The 17,539-nt window shown below is 34.6% G+C and overlaps 1 protein-coding gene across 10 annotated transcripts in view; it reads left to right on the forward strand.

Moving 5' to 3' along the window:
* Nucleotides 1–17,539, forward strand: part of LOC113101096 (syntaxin-binding protein 5-like) — a 138,989-nt gene that overhangs the window by 75,857 nt on the left and 45,593 nt on the right. For all 10 annotated transcript variants that reach the window (XM_026265566.1, XM_026265569.1, XM_026265563.1 and 7 more), the window contains exons 5-8: nt 3,289–3,423; nt 12,622–12,685; nt 13,960–14,043; nt 16,507–16,630. In XM_026265566.1, coding sequence (XP_026121351.1) covers nt 3,289–3,423; nt 12,622–12,685; nt 13,960–14,043; nt 16,507–16,630 — 407 coding nt within the window. The remainder of the gene's footprint in view (nt 1–3,288; nt 3,424–12,621; nt 12,686–13,959; nt 14,044–16,506; nt 16,631–17,539) is intronic.

Raw genomic sequence — 17,539 nt, forward strand, 5'->3', positions numbered from 1 at the left:
GACCCGTCACAAATCAATTCACCAAGTTTTATGTAGAAAAACAGCAAATAACAAATAAAATTAGCATCAATATGTACTTTTTGTTTACGTAAACTTTATAATAATAACATTAAAAATGATGGCCACATTTGAAAGATTAAAGATTTTTTTATAAAAAGATAAAACTAACATATTTCAGCCTCTAAATCATTTTTATAAAAGTCATAAATGATAAAATACTGACATTTACAATGCAAATTCTCCTTTATTATTAATAGTATGCGGTCCAATTTTTCCCGTTGTGTCTGTCGTTGCTATGCAGGGGGTATGGCTTATCTAAATGAGATGTAAATGAGCCCCATTGTCACTCGCAGCAGTGAGAACTGCACAATCTTCAGAAGCTATTTTCTGCTTTTTGAGCTTTTTTGAGTGCCTACCTTCAAATGGCCACAACTTCTCCAAATATTATCAGATTTCCATGTGTTACACATCGTTGGAAAGCTTGGAGACTACACTTTCAGAATCTGTGAATAACTCAAAATGCCCCAGAACCGACTTGTGTCCCTACTTTTCGTGATTGGTCACAAATGTTCTAAACGTTATCACCAAGACAGTCATTTTATAATATGGGTTAAGTCTGTGTTGCAGTCAGAAACAGAAAACCACACATTAGCATGGCCAGGTGCGAAATTAGCATTCTAACCCTGACAAGTTTAGCTGTCTGTCCAGCGTCTCACAACCTTCATTTCCAATCACCCCAACTGTCTGAGGACCCCAGGGGCGTGATGGGAGGAAAACAGAGAGATGTAATGAGTATAGACAGCAGTGAATTACCATGTGCTGGTCTTTATTTTCTAGTTAACCTGCTTATAAGGATGATGGATGATTCCACTGAATGGATTTCAGCATGAAGTCTTAAACAGACCCTGGATATGTGATAGTTTTATTGATCATTTTTCGTAATTACTCACCGGATACTTCATATTATCAAGCCTTTTTTTTTTTTTTTTTTTTCATTAGATGATCCAGGAGTTGACATTTTAGAGAGCCACAGTAAGCCACATATAATATTTAATGAATGAAAACATAAAATATCATGTTGAGCATTAAGAATAAGAAGTGCTCAACTCATCTTTAATGCTAAGTACTGTTTACATGTGTAGAAATATGTGCCGTGTTATTTGACGCACTCCCTGGCGAGTTTCTGTTGTGACAGTAGCAGAGATAAATCAGTCTGCTTAATTTTGTAATTATTTTGCAATTAAAGTTGATAGCATCAGGCAAATATAATCTTACTCTTTTCTTTTAACCTTTTGATGACACTGGAGAGACAACGGCATGCTTTGAAAATAAACACAACAGCATGTGGGGAATCATTTTATGTCATATACAGAATGCAGGGTTGAATGGTCTAGATTGGATCATTAGGAATAAGAAACCTATTTAAAAGCACATATAAAAACCTAAGAGTCAGTGTCTCCTCTCATCTCATTCATGTCTCATTAGCTCTAGTTTGTCTTGAGGTAATTGTGTTCCAATTAATTGCTGTGTCCCAAAATACACACAAGTGCACCCAAGAGGGGCTGACGTTTGACTGGCATGAGCCCTAGAGCAGAACCAAACCAGGCAACACCATGAACAAGTGTGAGAAGTGTTACTTCCAACTGCTAAAGAAACAGAGAACCGCAGAAAGCTATGAATCACTGCCTCTGAACACGAATGACTGCAAGAAATTAGACTGCAAGATTTGGCTCTGATAAAAAAAGAAAAAAGAAAAAAAAAGAAAAGAAAAGTATGACATTTATGTTGTGAATTAATTGTATTGTTTGTCAATATTTGGTGACGGAAACCCCCGCATGAAGACCATTGAAGACAGCACTGAATAGACTGTACAAAAAGTGTATTTTAGATGCCAATTTATTTCCATGAGACAACACTAAAGATAAAGAGAATCTGTAAGAAGTAGATTTAGGAGTTGTTTACACAGGATTCCATCTGTAATGTTTTTTTCTTTTTTTTTACGTTGGTCTATGTACTGTAAAGTATGTGCTAAATAAAACAATAACTGCTTGATTTTGTTGTTTGCATGGTGTTTTGTAGAGAAGATGTTGAACTGGCCTTCAGTGGGGTTCAGCAAGACACGTTTCTTGTGGTTGTTAATAAAAATTTTACATTTAATTTTAAAATACTATTTAATTGTAATTGTTTTGTTTTGTTTTCGACGATCTAGAGAAATGCTTTCAATTCCTCAGCTTACACTTGTTGATAACAGTTGACAATTTATTTATTTATTTGTATTTTTTTTCCTTTTTGTTTAGTTTTGTTTTGATTGACAGTTGTTGACAATTGTTTTGTTTTGTTTTGATGATCTGTATAAATACTGTCAACTACTCTGCTCACATAACTCATGTTTATAATGCTATAAAATATTTATATTTTAAGAGTGCTCTTCATTCACAAGAATAAGAATGCGCTTCATTCGAACTTCCTAAACATTTCATAATCCTGAAAATAATTACAGTTTCCAAAGAATAAATTAGCACTTGTGATGTTTGTAAGGTTTTTTTTTTTTTTTTGGTGAGAGTTACTTTACAAACCTGAGAGAGAGACTCGTCCTTGTAACTCACAACAACAAACAATGTTTGGAATTACATGAATGTTTTACCTAGACTGTTTTGCACATTACAAGCAGAATACACCACATAAAGGGAAGCAAACTCAACCACCTGCAGTGATGGAGTTTGTGCACAGCATTCATGTATTGCAAACATGCAATGAGACCATTAAAATGAGCAGAATGTGAAAACATCCTATCATGAGGCCCATGTGTGCTTGAGTAATAGTCGAGAGACAAAACAGAGCACCGCCCCTTCACTTTGAAGCCCACACTGCATGTAGACCATATATTTATTTCATTCAGTTGAAGCCTTTTTTCCAGTTTTATAACCACACAGGGCCATATTGTGATTCAGATTTTAATTAACAGTTCAACCTTTGTTCAAAAGATTAGCAAGGACATGTTGAAAAATATGAGTTTGAGCAGAACTTTAAACTTACACATACATAATTTGGCTCTAGTTTAGCTTTTTGACTGTCTGCTGTGTAATTGGATAAAATATGATTGTTGTATGTTCATATGAATCAAAATCTTGAAGTATATTAGTTACAATGGTCATTATTGGCTTGCTGGTTCCTTATAGTGAGAAATTAATTATAAACTTTAATATGATGACAGCAGATCCTGTGTTAACTCTTCTCCCCCTCTCTCTTTCACAAATATAATTCCTCTTCTTTTCATCTCTCTTTTAGGATCACATTTTGTCATCTTCCGTTTCAAAGTAAGTGGCTTTACGTGGGGACAGAGCGTGGAAATACACACATAGTGAACATCGAATCCTTCGTTTTGTCTGGATATGTCATCATGTGGAACAAGGCCATAGAACTGTGAGTATAAGTGTAAATCTAATATTTATTTAATTTTAATATCAAAGTCAATGCTGCTAACATGACTAATGAATACCTAATTAATACAATACCAGAGCACCCATGTGATCAAATGATACGTGTATCTAGTAAAAATGATGTGGGGCTACTAAGTCATCTGGAGTATGAAACAATTATAAATGCAGTTACAAATGTAAATTTACATTTACATGGAGGAGTATTATAAAGTTCAAATTTTCAAAATAGCAAAATAATTCAATTAAAAAAAGCTAATACAATGGGAAAATTCATTACCCATCTACTGATTTCTGGTTATTTTTAAACTTGTTTATTGAATTATGCCTTCGGGAGTTCATAGATATATTGACAATTACATTAGATGCATGCATTTTTATTTATTTATTTATTTTTAATCCAAAACAACTTGCATTCAAGGTACACATTTCTTTCATTTCTTGCTTTCCCTGGGAATTTATCCTATGACCTTAGTGTGGCTAGCACCATGCTGTACTGTTAAAGCTGATATATTTATTTATTTATTTATTTATTTTTGTTTACATTTATGCATTTAAATAATTAAATTAGCTAAATTAGGAAACTAGCTTTTTATTTTATTCATTTTATTCCTATTATACTATTCCTTTTAAAATAACTTTTTTTATTGGGTTCTTGAGATTAAGGCAGTATGTCTCTTTAGAAATAAAACATGTCTCTGTGTTTCTGCACATCAGAAGTCCTTCAGGTCATTGTACAGGTTCTAAGTATCATTGCTACGGAAGAGTGAAGTCTAGGTTCTTTGAAGCACTAGTTCATGTTTTCCAAAGAAGTGCCTCAAGATAATTTTTTTCATTTCTTATTTTGAGAGTCACAATGAAATCATCACCAAACCTAGGCTTTACACGTACACTTGCGAGGCTTTACACGTACACTTGGCATTAACATGCAATCACCGTGATCCGATCAGGCAGATCGTTTCATCAGTCAATCAGAACGCGGCATGTTTACACTTGGCAACACCAACTGACTTCTCTGCAGATGGCTGGATTGCGTTTGCATTACACTGAGATCTGATCACAGTGTGTCCTTGACTACCTCTGGACCAGGACATGTGTATGTTTCGATGTGTATGTGGACAACATCCGGATACAGGTCTCATGTCAATGTCATGTGTAAACACAGCCTGATTGTCACTCTCCATGTATCTTAAGGATTTGATCTGATTTCTGTAACTTAAACACATCGCAAAATCCACAATGACAAAAAATGCAAACCACATCCTGGCAGAGGAATAATTAAGTAATCACATTTTAACATTTCAAACCCCAAAAGATGTGTTTAAGCTACAATTTTAGAAACACTGAAACACACAGACAGCCATTGGTTTACACACATCTATGACACTTTTCATAAATAAATGTGTAATTCAACACCAACACCTTACTCCCATGAGTGATAATCTGGGAAGCAAATAGCTTCTGCATGTCAATCAAGTCTCTTTTTACACAAGCAGCTCTTGGTGGCATCTCCCCTGTCAGACATTTACGTTAGTATTGAGTAACCGTAGATGTATTTTCTGAAGGACATGTAGATCCCCTGTCACCTACTTTTGACCCACTACAAATCCTTTACCCACAATCCCCTCACCTCCTCAAGTAGCTCAGTGGCACATTGAGTGAGTGCTAGTATATCTGTATTTTTTCAAATGAGAGAAATTGATCCTAGTATTTGATTATTCTGAAGGGCTATTCAAAGGTGCTTGATGGTAAATGCACCAATTTCTTTCTTTTATTCAAGTTTTTCTGCTCAGAAGTGGTTTAATGATATGAATTAGTACATGTTGCTGCAGTTATATAAAAGAACTGTTTAGGGTTATTTAAGCTATAAGGTATTGTGAATTGTCATGTTGTGTCATATCATTGCACCTGCTGCATCCATGGTACAGCAGCAAAGTTACTTGATTATTACGCTGGAATGAGAGTATAGTTCCTAACCATATCGGCCTAGAAAATCGAAACTTTTGCCCATATGTTTGCAGGACCTCGCAGATCACATCTGAACTTTCCTGTGTTCCCATTCTAGTTTTTGTTCTCCGTTGACATGTCTTTACTCAAATTCACTCAAAATAAAAATTTAACAGGCAAATATAAAATAATTTGGGACCGACCGAGCAGTTTTAATGAGCAGCAGCTCACAATCAGCTGTCTAACTCAGAAAGACATGACAGCCAGATTAACCAATTATGATCAAAGCAATACGGTAAAACAACCAATGGGAATTGTTTCAGAGTGGTAATGCAGCAAAATCTTGTAAAAAAAAAAAAAATAAATAAATAAATAAATAAATCTACATTGATTTACAAGTGTTTTTGTAAATCTTTTTCAGTCATTTAGCATTTAACATTTTTCAACGTTGTTCCAATGTTGAAATGACATCTGTCATTATTATTTCCTACTATCTGCAATCAAAATCAATATATATATATATTCTAAAATTTTATATGTTATTAATATTTCCCTTTCCTCTCAGGTGTAATCTATTCCAAATTTCCTGCTACTTTTTAAATATTAACATCATACTAATGCACTGTGCACAACCTCGAGGAGTAGGAAATTGAAAACAAAGAGTGGAATTGATTGAAGTGGACTGATTAGAGAATACTTTGAGCTTGGAAATTGCTGCTGATCTACTGCACTCACACTCTTCATAGGATACTATGGTGCTACCATGGTACATGAACAAAAACACTGGTACTTTACAAAAAAATATTTATATATTTGATTTTATCGCTTAATATATCTCAGCCCATGAAAAGAATCACACTATTTCTTATGTCATATAACACATCATAATTTTGTGTAATATTATGGTGTGCAGGTTGATTTCCCTCCTGTTTATACATGGCACTTTCTGTCATGGCTTTCATGACAATTTTATATGTTCTATAAACCTGTCAGGTTTTAAACAGGAAAGCAGCCTTTTTTTCAGCAGTGTTTGAGAATAGCTGAAGATGAATGCATGCACACACTTGTGTTATTGAGAGAATTCCCCTTTACCGAGGCAAAGTGCAGCTCATTTCAATAAATAAATATGAATAAATATAAACATGGCCTCTGTGCGCCAGCAGCAGGCGTCCTCTGATGGAAATCAAGTACAAGGATGGAAGAGAAGCCAGAGATTTGTTTTTCTTCCTCTTGACTCACACACGAATAAGTGAGGCAGATGAAACCCGGAGAAGGCATGAACAAGGTGTGAGGGATTAACTGAGATCCTGTAACCTTATAACCTTCAACAATCCTCACTGTGCTGCACTGAAATCAACTGCCTTCAACCTGCAGTACTCACGCCAGCAGATCTGTGTTATTATTATTTTTTTTTACCAGAACCTTTCAAAGTCATATGGAGCAAGATATCACGTCCTTTATTTTTGTGGGACAAACTTCAAATGTACAGCTCATCAGCCATGAGGAACATCACTGCATGTGGCATGCACTTGTCTCGATTCTGCACACAGTTTATCTTAAACCTCCATGCCTGTTCTGAAAATATCTGAAGGGCTTGCCTAGCACGCTGGGATCCCTGATCCTAAACATAATCAGTATTCCATGGATCTGCCTTGCAGCAGTAAGCTAACGTCACGCCTACATTTCCAAGTAATCTGTTTTAGACTTTCAGCATCTTCGTCAAATGCTATGGAGGAATTTCATGTTCTAGGTCATGCTGCACATTTAAAAATGTGGATTGTCTGTTACGATTTTCAAATCGTTTTATACAAGACTGATGTTTTTTACATAACTTAGCCTCTAATGGTTCTCTGGATATTTCAGGAGCTTGTCAGTGCCTCAAGCCTATTAAGAATTTTAATGGTTTTTATTTCCCAGAATTTTCTTGCATTCTTATGTTAACTAGGTTTGTTTACCCTTATAAAAATAAGCTAAAAGCTATTTGTTAAAAGCTCTGGTTCTTATTATATCTAATGATTTGTTCATTGATTCATGTATTGATTGATTAATTTATCAGCTCAAACAGTCCTTATAGATAGATAGATAGATAGATAGATAGATAGATAGATAGATAGATAGATAGATAGATAGATAGATAGATAGATAGATAGATAGATAGATAGATAGATAGATAGATATGGCACCAATCTTGTTTGTGTCACACAAAATGCTGTGCAAACACACTACTATCAAGCAGAAAATGCCCTGCGGTATCCCTAAGCTTTTCAAATCACGCTCGCCAAATTGCAACCAACCAATTTCCGGTTCTTCACCATAATATACAAAGCTATTATCCTGAATGAGATTGCTGCTACCATTGCCACAGCAACCATCACAAGCTTTGAAAGCACTTCAGTGACTCTTATCAGAGCCTTTGAAGTTGGACTCAAACAGAAAGAGCGCTCTCACAGCTAGCGAGCTAGCATTAGCATGCGCCTCACGTTTGCTTTCAAATGATGAGTTAACAATAAATGAATAAATGTTTTGGGATTTGATGACTTAATAGGATGCAAACAGTAGTCTAGCTCTGATCTGCACTGTGAGCTGCTGTATATGCGTCTCTGTGCGCTTTTGCCAGAGGCTTGTGCGATCACACAGGTAGCGAGAGAAGATAAGGTGAGGGAGAAGAGGCTTGTCTTCCTTTTTCAGCTGATAAGCAAAGGCCTCCTGTTCTCAATTTACTTTTCTGTCATTGGCCTATGTAAACGCACACACACACGCACACACACACACACGCACACACGCACACACACACACACACACACACACACACACACACACACACACACACACACACACACACACACACACACACACACACACACTCACACTTATCCTGGGCTCTTTTACTGCCAGGCTATGGCCCACTTTACACAGACACAGAGCCAAACAGTGTCTTACACAGCGACTGTCTGTCTGCTTTCTCAGACAGCTAGACAGGTGTAGAGAAGATTGGCCATCACTTTGTAAAGAGGACAGTTTCGGAGGGTTCATTACTGATTGTAACAAAATGGAAATTGAATATAATTGATTCATTTGATAAATGAATATTCATTTCATTGAGATAAAATGTGCACATTTTCAAGTCAAAATTGCAAATTCAAAATAATTACTTGAACTTTTTGAAAATAAGGTGGTTGAAATAGTCAGTAGAAAGACAGAAAGAAAAAAGCATATTATACAAATATATAATTGATGGGGGAGGAATTTAAATAAACAGAAGATAAATAGTCTGTTGGTCTGAGATAGAAAATTTGCAAGTTAGAACCATCCCAAAATTATTTAATCGGTTTTAATAGCATATTGAGAATGAGGCTGAAGTAGTCTTCAGTGAAAAGAAGAACAAAACAGTCTATTATACAAAGACAAAACTGATTGCAGAGAAAAGTTAGTAAAAGTAAATTCAGTAAATTAATAGTCTGTGTGTTTGAGGTAGACCATTTGCACATTTTCAAATCAAAACTGTCCCAAAATCATTTAAATAACAAATTGAAAAGGTTTTTTTTTTTTTTTTTTTTTTTGAAGGAGGTGGAAGAAATAATCAGTGGAAAGCTATAAGAAGGCAAAAAAATCTATTATACAAAGATATAATTTATTTGAGAGGAAAGTTAAATGGCCTGCTGTGTGTTCTTTTAGACAGAGATGAAGAGAGGGAGAGGAGTATATTATGGCAATCTCACAATGACTATCAGTGTGTTAGATCACAATAACAGGTCTCATAGAGTGAGCAGAGACAAAGTACAGCTGAGAAGTGAATCAGCACTGCGCTGGACATTCCATCAGACTCAAATTAGATTTGAAGCCCAGCAAGACAGAGACTCGTTTGGGGATGACATATCTGTCCTATATCCTTTCTGCTGTTGTCTTCCAGTAATGTAATCACTCTTTTTTATCATTTCTTGAACCTGCAAGCAGTCAAAGCACTCTCCAAAGGTCGCTCTTTTATCTCTTGGGGTGATGTATCCCTGGCTGACTTAAAACTGTTTGATTTTGGTCTTGGAGTCACATCTTCAAACAGATTTCCAACAGTTAGCTTATAAATGCAATAACTTCTCCACCAAATCATTAGTTAATAACTTCATTTAATTAAATTATGAATTCATGTAAATTAACTGATAAAAAACTAACAAAAAAAACACAATCCCTCATTCAAGTATGTGTTAGAAAATGAAAAAAATGAAAAAATATTTACAGTAGCTGATAAAGTTTTTATTTATTTTTTATTAATTTAAAATTGTATTTAGTTTAAACTGATAAAAATAGATATGTGCAGTCCTCTTACACTAATTGTAAATAAATAAATATAACAATAATCCCTTTTACAGAGCTCTAAAGCTTACTGGTATAAAATGAAGAATTAGGAAGAGGAGGCTTTACAAGAGGAAAAAAAAAGCACTGCTTAATCCCAGAGTCAAGAAAAGAGCTGTTGCAGAAATGGAGTTATTATGATGGACAGGTCGTGGTCTGGTGGAGTTGGAGGTCAGTCGATTATGAGAACTGGTGTGGATCGAAGCAGTCTGTAAGGCTGAAGATGAAGGACTATTGAAGTGGATGAGGTGTTTGTGCTGTGGCTGTGTGCCGATGGGATATAACAGCACACAAAAAGCTGCCTGGTAGACCTTACATACATCTCATTTAATATCTACACTTCATTTAATATCTACACTTTGTAATCTTCACTGCTTAATTTTAATGAAGAATCTTAGTCGACAATGTTGTTTTCTGAAAAGAGCTTCAACAAAATCCACGTCTGATAATTTATGAAGAATCAAAGCTGCATTTTTTTCTTTCGACATGAAAGTAGCACTTCAAAAGATCCTACCAGACTTTGTTTTGCTTCGAGCCCAGACGGCAGAATTTTCTAAAGACATGTATTTTATTTGACAAGCATGGTGCTTCTTTGCCATTTAATCTACAAATGTGTGTGTGAGAGCAAAAAGTTCATCGTTTGTCTGGTTAGTTTGTTCCATTTGGCCCCTGATAGATAATGCAACATCATGGATGCAAAAATCTTCTTTTTCTTTTTTTGATAGCATTTAAAAGTAGCTGTCTATTCTGATTTTCTTTCATTTTAAACAGCTCATAATAATTGGAGCTGCCACTAAGATGAATGAGAATGCAAAGTTGTATAGACCTCCTAGGTTTGAGTTTACATTGCAAGTAAGTGAGTGGAGCGGGCATAGAATTTAGGTCACAAACTAGCTTGTGCATTTGTCCTCTTGTTACCTTATTTTGCTCAAGGCAACTGAATCTCTTGCAGCCTCAGCAGTATGGAAACAAGAATGATGAGTTGACAAAAGTATCCTCTGCTTTCTGCAGGGGACATGTGATGACTGTCTCTCATGGGAAGCCTCACAGATAAGGCATATGTACAACTGAATTATGATTATTATCTGATTAACTTCTCTCTCCTTTTTCTTTTTCTTTTTCTTTTTTCTTTTTCTTTTTTCTTTTTACATGGCAATTGATAAGTTGGTTAAATGAGTTTCTTTGCTGCTATAGTGCCAGACTTCAATATGGCTGGAGGCATTATGGGATGTTTTGGCTTTGGTTGGCCAAGCATCTCATAACGTCTTGTCAAATAACATTTGAAGAAGCAGACACGGACATAGATGGGCTTCTGTTTTTGTGTATGTGTGTATGCATCATATTTTTTTTTCTTTAAGAGGCAGACTGGCAGTCCTACTTCACTTTATGCTCTAGGCGACAAAAAAGCATATATGTGTCTTAAATTCAATATATGTGTGAGACATGTTATTCTCGTCGTGCAGATCCCAACCTAATATATAACTCTTTTTTATATATATATATATATATATATATAATCCAAGAACAATTGCAACTTGAACTTGACAAGTGATCGCCATGCTTTTGTTGCATGAAAAATAGCAGCTTTGACATTTTAATAATAACTCCAAGAGATTTGTCAAGTTTTTGACATGAGGGTGAGTAGACAATGACAGTATTTCTAGTAGGCCCGTAAAGATGGGGTAGTCAACTTTTTAACTTTATTTTTTCTACAATAACTGTTTTCCATTTAATTCATTGGACGGTGTCACATATTAAAATAAATGGTAGGTCTATTTGCAAATAGTTATTTTATTTTATAATAAATAAGTAGCTGGTTTTAAACCGTTTTGGTTATATTTCACCTAAATATATAACAATTCTTAAATTATATTTGACTTGTACACCAGGAAAGACAAGTGATAGCTTAAATATGTCAGCGTTAATGATAAGCACAAATGAACTATTATTTCAATTAAGCAGTTGTAACTATGATTATGATTATTATTATTATTTGATTTATGTTATATTTTTATGTTAGTGGTGCTAAAAATGCATCAGTAAAAGTGCATCAGTGTTATGTGTGTGAAGTGTGTTACGGTGTGGAGTTTTGAAGACCAGGTGTGATGGGCCGTTCTGTACCATAAAGTCCAGGGTCATTTGTAAGCTCTGAATGGGAATGATGTCTCTGTGTGTGTGTGTGTGTGTGTATGTGTGTATTTGTATAAAAGTCTTTTGTATCGTCCTTGCTCTGACCATCACTTTACAATTTTTCCATCTCTCTTGTACTTGGCACATTGTCACACATTAAAGTCAATTCACTGGAGGCTGTCAGAGCACATTTTCTATCCTGTTGCTCTTCGATTTTGAAAAAACTACTGAAAAAAAAAAAGACCTTGATGTGTCCAATTCTGCTAAAAAGACTTTTAGACCATTCTAGCATGTTGTCTGACAAAAGTCTTCTTCTTAATTGTATCTATTAATTAATTTATTCAGTTTAATGTTTGAACAGCAATACACTCATTTTCTACTAAAGCTAAAAGGAATACATTACTTCAAAACCAGAGAAATTATCATTAGTGCATTGACTTCTGTATTATTATCCCCCCATAAAATGATACAAGGCCATTATTTCGGCCTTGATGTATTTCCTGTTGAAACAGGATGTTTATGCTCAGTATATCCAGAGGAGCTCATCCATTTTAGAATCAGCCAATAGAAGTAAAGGACTGTACAGAAAATTGTACACGTGTGTATCTGTTGAAAGTTTATTTTTGTCAGCTTGAATTTGTTAGCCTAAAGATGACCTCAGAGCTAACAGAAATGAATATAAGCCACAAGCTCAGAAAATGTGTCATTTCCAGCGCCCTGTTATCTTTTGAAGGAATTTTTCTTTTTCTCTCTTTCTCAGATCAACAAAGACACATCCAGGTCCTGTTGTTCATCTGAGTGACAGTCCAAAAGATGAGGGAAAGGTGAGGAAAGCATTTCTTCTTTTGCTCATTTTTCACCTGATCAATGGCTCAAAACTTTTGAGAAACTAGTTAACAAGTTTACCACTACAACAACAACAACAACAAAACATTAGTGTTCCTATTCCTAAGTGTGACTGCTGGAGTTCTTTATAAAAGGTATTTTGCATGCAATGACACAGTTCTGATTCATTAACACTCATCAGGATACACACACACGCACGCATACACTTGTTATGTGACCTGATGTTCCCCCCGACTACTGGTGTTAACATCTTGTATTGAGGATGCATGCTAAAAACCTCTCTCATGCTCTCACAAAATCAGAAATTAACATTCATTTGAAGGAATAGTTTAGTCGAATAATTAACATTTTCTCATCATGTACTCACCCTCAATTTTTTTCGACACTGTATGTGGAGATAATAGGCAGAAAGTATTAAAAGTTTTGCAATGAAAATATATATTCATACTTCATGCACTGTATGTTAGGTCTACAATAGATATTTTGGCCTAACGTCTTGTTTTATGTTTTCTGGAAGGAAGAAAAAACATAATATACAGGGTTGAATGACATGGAGGTGAGGGATGAAATGTTCGTTTTTTGGGGGGAATCTGTTTCTTTAAAGCATTTCTATGATCTGCTATCTCCAGGAGGAGGCATGACATTTTGGAGAGAGTATCTTGAGGTCATCTTCCAGAAAAAGAATGTTACATGCTGTTGTAGTCACAGCAGGTCAGATGCATTATGGGAACTGATACGGACGGGCTTAGGGGACCAATAATGGAAGACAAAACACAAAATATACTGTAGCAGACACAAATATAAGCGGTAGAGACGGTCCAATGTCTGATTAATTTGAATTCTAATTGAAGGAAGAACGATTAAAATGTAATGAAATTGCAGTTTAGTAAATTTATTTTCCTCTCATTCCAATTCAAAGTCCAGTTCAACTTCTTGTAGTGTGTTGCCAGTGCAGTTCAAATTCACACACATGAACTGAAAGGGAGACAGTTCTTAAATTCACAATTTTTCCCCAACATCTGTGACAGAGAGAAGAGTCTGTTTTGGTCAGCACTTGCTCCATCATGTCCAGTTAAAGAATAAATGTGCCCAATCACCAGTGTGTCTGTTTTGTTCTGAACCAAAACAGCCAAAAGGCTCTTGACATTTGTAACACACACTCTTACCTCTGTTTCCAATATTTATTGCCATTCTCTTGGGATTCATAGACTCCTGTTTCTCTCTCTCCTCTGTGTGTGTGTGTGTTCCTCAGTTGCTGATAGGTTTCGAGAGTGGTACAATAGTAATGTGGGACTTGAGGGCCAAAAGAGCTGACTTCAGGATATACTATGATGAGGTGAGTGTCAAGTTTTTGTCATTTATACTTCCTTAAAAAGGTGACATGTATTTGTTTGCATAAAGCTGCTTACGGTATATATTATAATATATACACTATTATTCAGTTTTGGAAGAGCAATTTTATTTTTTTCATTTACTTTATTTTTTTGGGGATAGAAGTCGCTATATATATATATATATATATATATATATATATATATATATATATATATATATATATATATATATATATATATATATATATATATATATATATATATATATATATATATATATATATATATATATATATATATATCGGAATTTTGCTTTTTTAACATATCTTATTAAAACTGAATTGAAAGTCTGTCATGACAAAGCTAAATTATTATATCTGATTCTTATGAAATCATCCCATAATGTTGATTGTTGCTTGAGAAATGTATTATTGTTATTATTAAAGCTGAAAAAAAAAAAGATTTGCTGCTTACAATCTTTTGGATTTTGGTGAAAATATTAATGCTGGTTTGTATATTCATTTATGTACATTCTTTTAATCTGACAATATATATATATATATATATATATATATATATATATATATATATATATATATATATATATATACTTTTTTATTGTGTGAAGTGATTATATCTGAAAATACAGACATATATGTTTGATATTCATGCTCTTTCTTTGTCTCTGTGTGGGTGCACAGTCTCTATTTTTGTGTGCGTATTTGTGACCCGAAAGCTCCAGTCTATCATCTTGTTATAATCCAGCCCTCAGCCAAAAATAAGACAGACAGAAATAAATTGGTGAAAAAAAAGGCTATATAAATAAAAAATGACGTCTTTTTTGCACTCCATTGTCCAAGTAAATTTGCTTTTGGTACTAAACAGTTGGCTCATCTGCTCATTTTTTTCCACACTGTTGCTGATTTACAACAATACTGAGCACTAAGTCACTTTTCTGATTTAATTTCCCTCCTTGTGCCATGTGGATCTGTTTAGCATAATCACTGCTTGGCACACAACTTTATCTTTCTTCTGAAAGAGGAACAGCCTCCTGCAGCCAGCTGCTCGCATTCATCCTTCCAAAACATGTTTCAATCACAGCGCCCCTTGGCTCACAGCAGCACGCACAAAACCTCCCAAAAACTCACCCTTTTCTCCTTCCAACCCTCTACTGCGGGTTTCAATTCGTTGACGGCGCCCTCTGATCATCTGTCAGCACCGCCTGTACAGAGGCACCGTCGCTCGCAAAGCGTTTGTCAGAGTGGGTAAATGGAAATGTCTAGGGGTCTGCTAATTGCTACTTTAGATGCCCGTCTGGTAGCACACATGTGTGGAAAAAAACATACTTTTAATAGAAAGGACTTTGAACGAGAGAGTGAGGGAAGAGGAAAGATACTGCGAGGAAAAAGACAGGATGGAATAAAAAGAACGACACAAAGGGATATTTTTGTTCGTGTTGAAAGAAATAGGAATAGATTTCGAAAGGTACAAAAATCTCTTTCCCTCACATTCATTTCAACAAATAGACTGAACACAGAACAACCCCTATCATGATATTAGCACCATCATGACTATTTAGATTACATTTTGGCAGATTTTTTTGGTATGTCTCTGAATAATATAGAATATCAGCATCACATATTGTCATACACACTCCTAACAATCATCAAATGAATCTGACTCTGATATCATTTGACTTATTATTTACTGTGTGACATTAGTGAGGTAGATGAGTGGAGATCAGGCTGCTTTGATGGTGGAGTAACTACTGATATCGGATTATTGACTCTCAGATGGATGAAGGTCTAGAGAGAGAGAGAGAGAGAGAGACTTTCACAAGCAGGAACAATTAGTCATGTCTTCAGTTCTCGGATTTCTCTAATTTCCGGAGCTAAATTGACGATACACACATGTGACAGGCAGCATCTCTGAATTTCTTTTTTTTTCTCTTTCTCTTTTTTATAGTTACTTCTCCGTCTTCCTCCCTATTGCTTGTTTTCTTAGTTTTTTATTCAATACATTTTCATTTATCAAAAATACAGTATTTTCTTTTATCAAAGTGTGACATTTTATTACAATTTAGAATATCTCTTTTATATTTCTATCTATCTATCTATCTATCTATCTATCTATCTATCTATCTATCTATCTATCTATCTATCTATCTATCTATCTATCTATCTATCTATCTATCTATCTATCTATCTATCTATCTATCTATCTATCTCTCTGTCTGTCTGTCTGTCTGTCTGTCTGTCTGTCTGTCTATCTATCTATCTATCTATATATCTGTCTGTCTGTCTATCTGTCTATCTATCACTGAAAGTATATCTAGTTCATATACAGAAAATATCTTACTCTGATCTAACATTATAATACAAATGTATTGTGTTATGATCTGGCCATCATTTAAAATGTTGATCGATGTAGTCCTGATGGCTTCTCTTCTGGTGTCTCTCTGTCAGGCCATTCACTCAGTAAGCTGGCATCACGAGGGGCGGCAGTTCATGTGCAGTCATTCTGACGGCAGTCTGAGCATGTGGAATCTGAGAAACACAGCCAAACCTTTTCAAGTCACCTTCCCTCATGGTGGGTACACAGATATGCATGGGCTTTTTTCACGTTAATAATAATTAGTACAAAACTAGTAAAACTAGTGGTGAGATTAAGGGATGTAAAAAATGGTTACGCAGAATAAGGCATTAATTTACTAATACTAAAAGTAATTATAAACACTCAATACGCTAGTAATAATTGTTAATTGTTAATAGTAATTGTTAAAAGTGAGAATTGGTGCAACCTTTTTTACATTTTTACTTTAAGCCTCTCTCAAAAAAAAAAAAAAAAAAAAAAAAAAGGCTTAAACATGTTTATTATCAGTGGTCAACCGATATGTGTTTTTGACAGCTGATGCCGATGCCAATATCTTGGAAAGCAGGGGGGTCGATAGCCGATATAATAATAATAATAATAATAATAATAATAATAATAATAATAATAATAATAATAATAATATTGTTATTATTATTATTTAAGAAGTTTGAAATCATTTGACAATGGATTAAACAATATATATATACTTTAAATTACAGTATTTTTCACTAATAAATAAATATTTAATAAAAATATAATTAAAGATAAAGTATACGCTATAATCAACAGGGCACTCAATATTCTTGGAAGTTTGTGTGCATTGGAAATCATATTTTTCAAATAAATCCAGGGTAACCCTCATTTTACATACAGTGAAAATTACATTAATATTACAGTGGTCAAATGCATAAAGGCAGAGCATCATTTGAAATCATGAGTTTAAAGTTTAAAGCATTAAATTCTGATGGACTGACCATCACGCAGAGAACACGCGATCATGCTGGATAAAAATGCACACTTCACAAGATCTTACAGCTGTATTTGACACAGTTTGCAAGGTTTGTGAAATTAAATGTTCATTAGTCATTCAAAGATTTGTTTAAATTATATAAATGCATATTTTGC

Source organism: Carassius auratus, unplaced genomic scaffold, assembly GCF_003368295.1.
Source record: "Carassius auratus strain Wakin unplaced genomic scaffold, ASM336829v1 scaf_tig00217509, whole genome shotgun sequence".
Taxonomy (NCBI): Eukaryota; Metazoa; Chordata; class Actinopteri; order Cypriniformes; family Cyprinidae; genus Carassius; species Carassius auratus.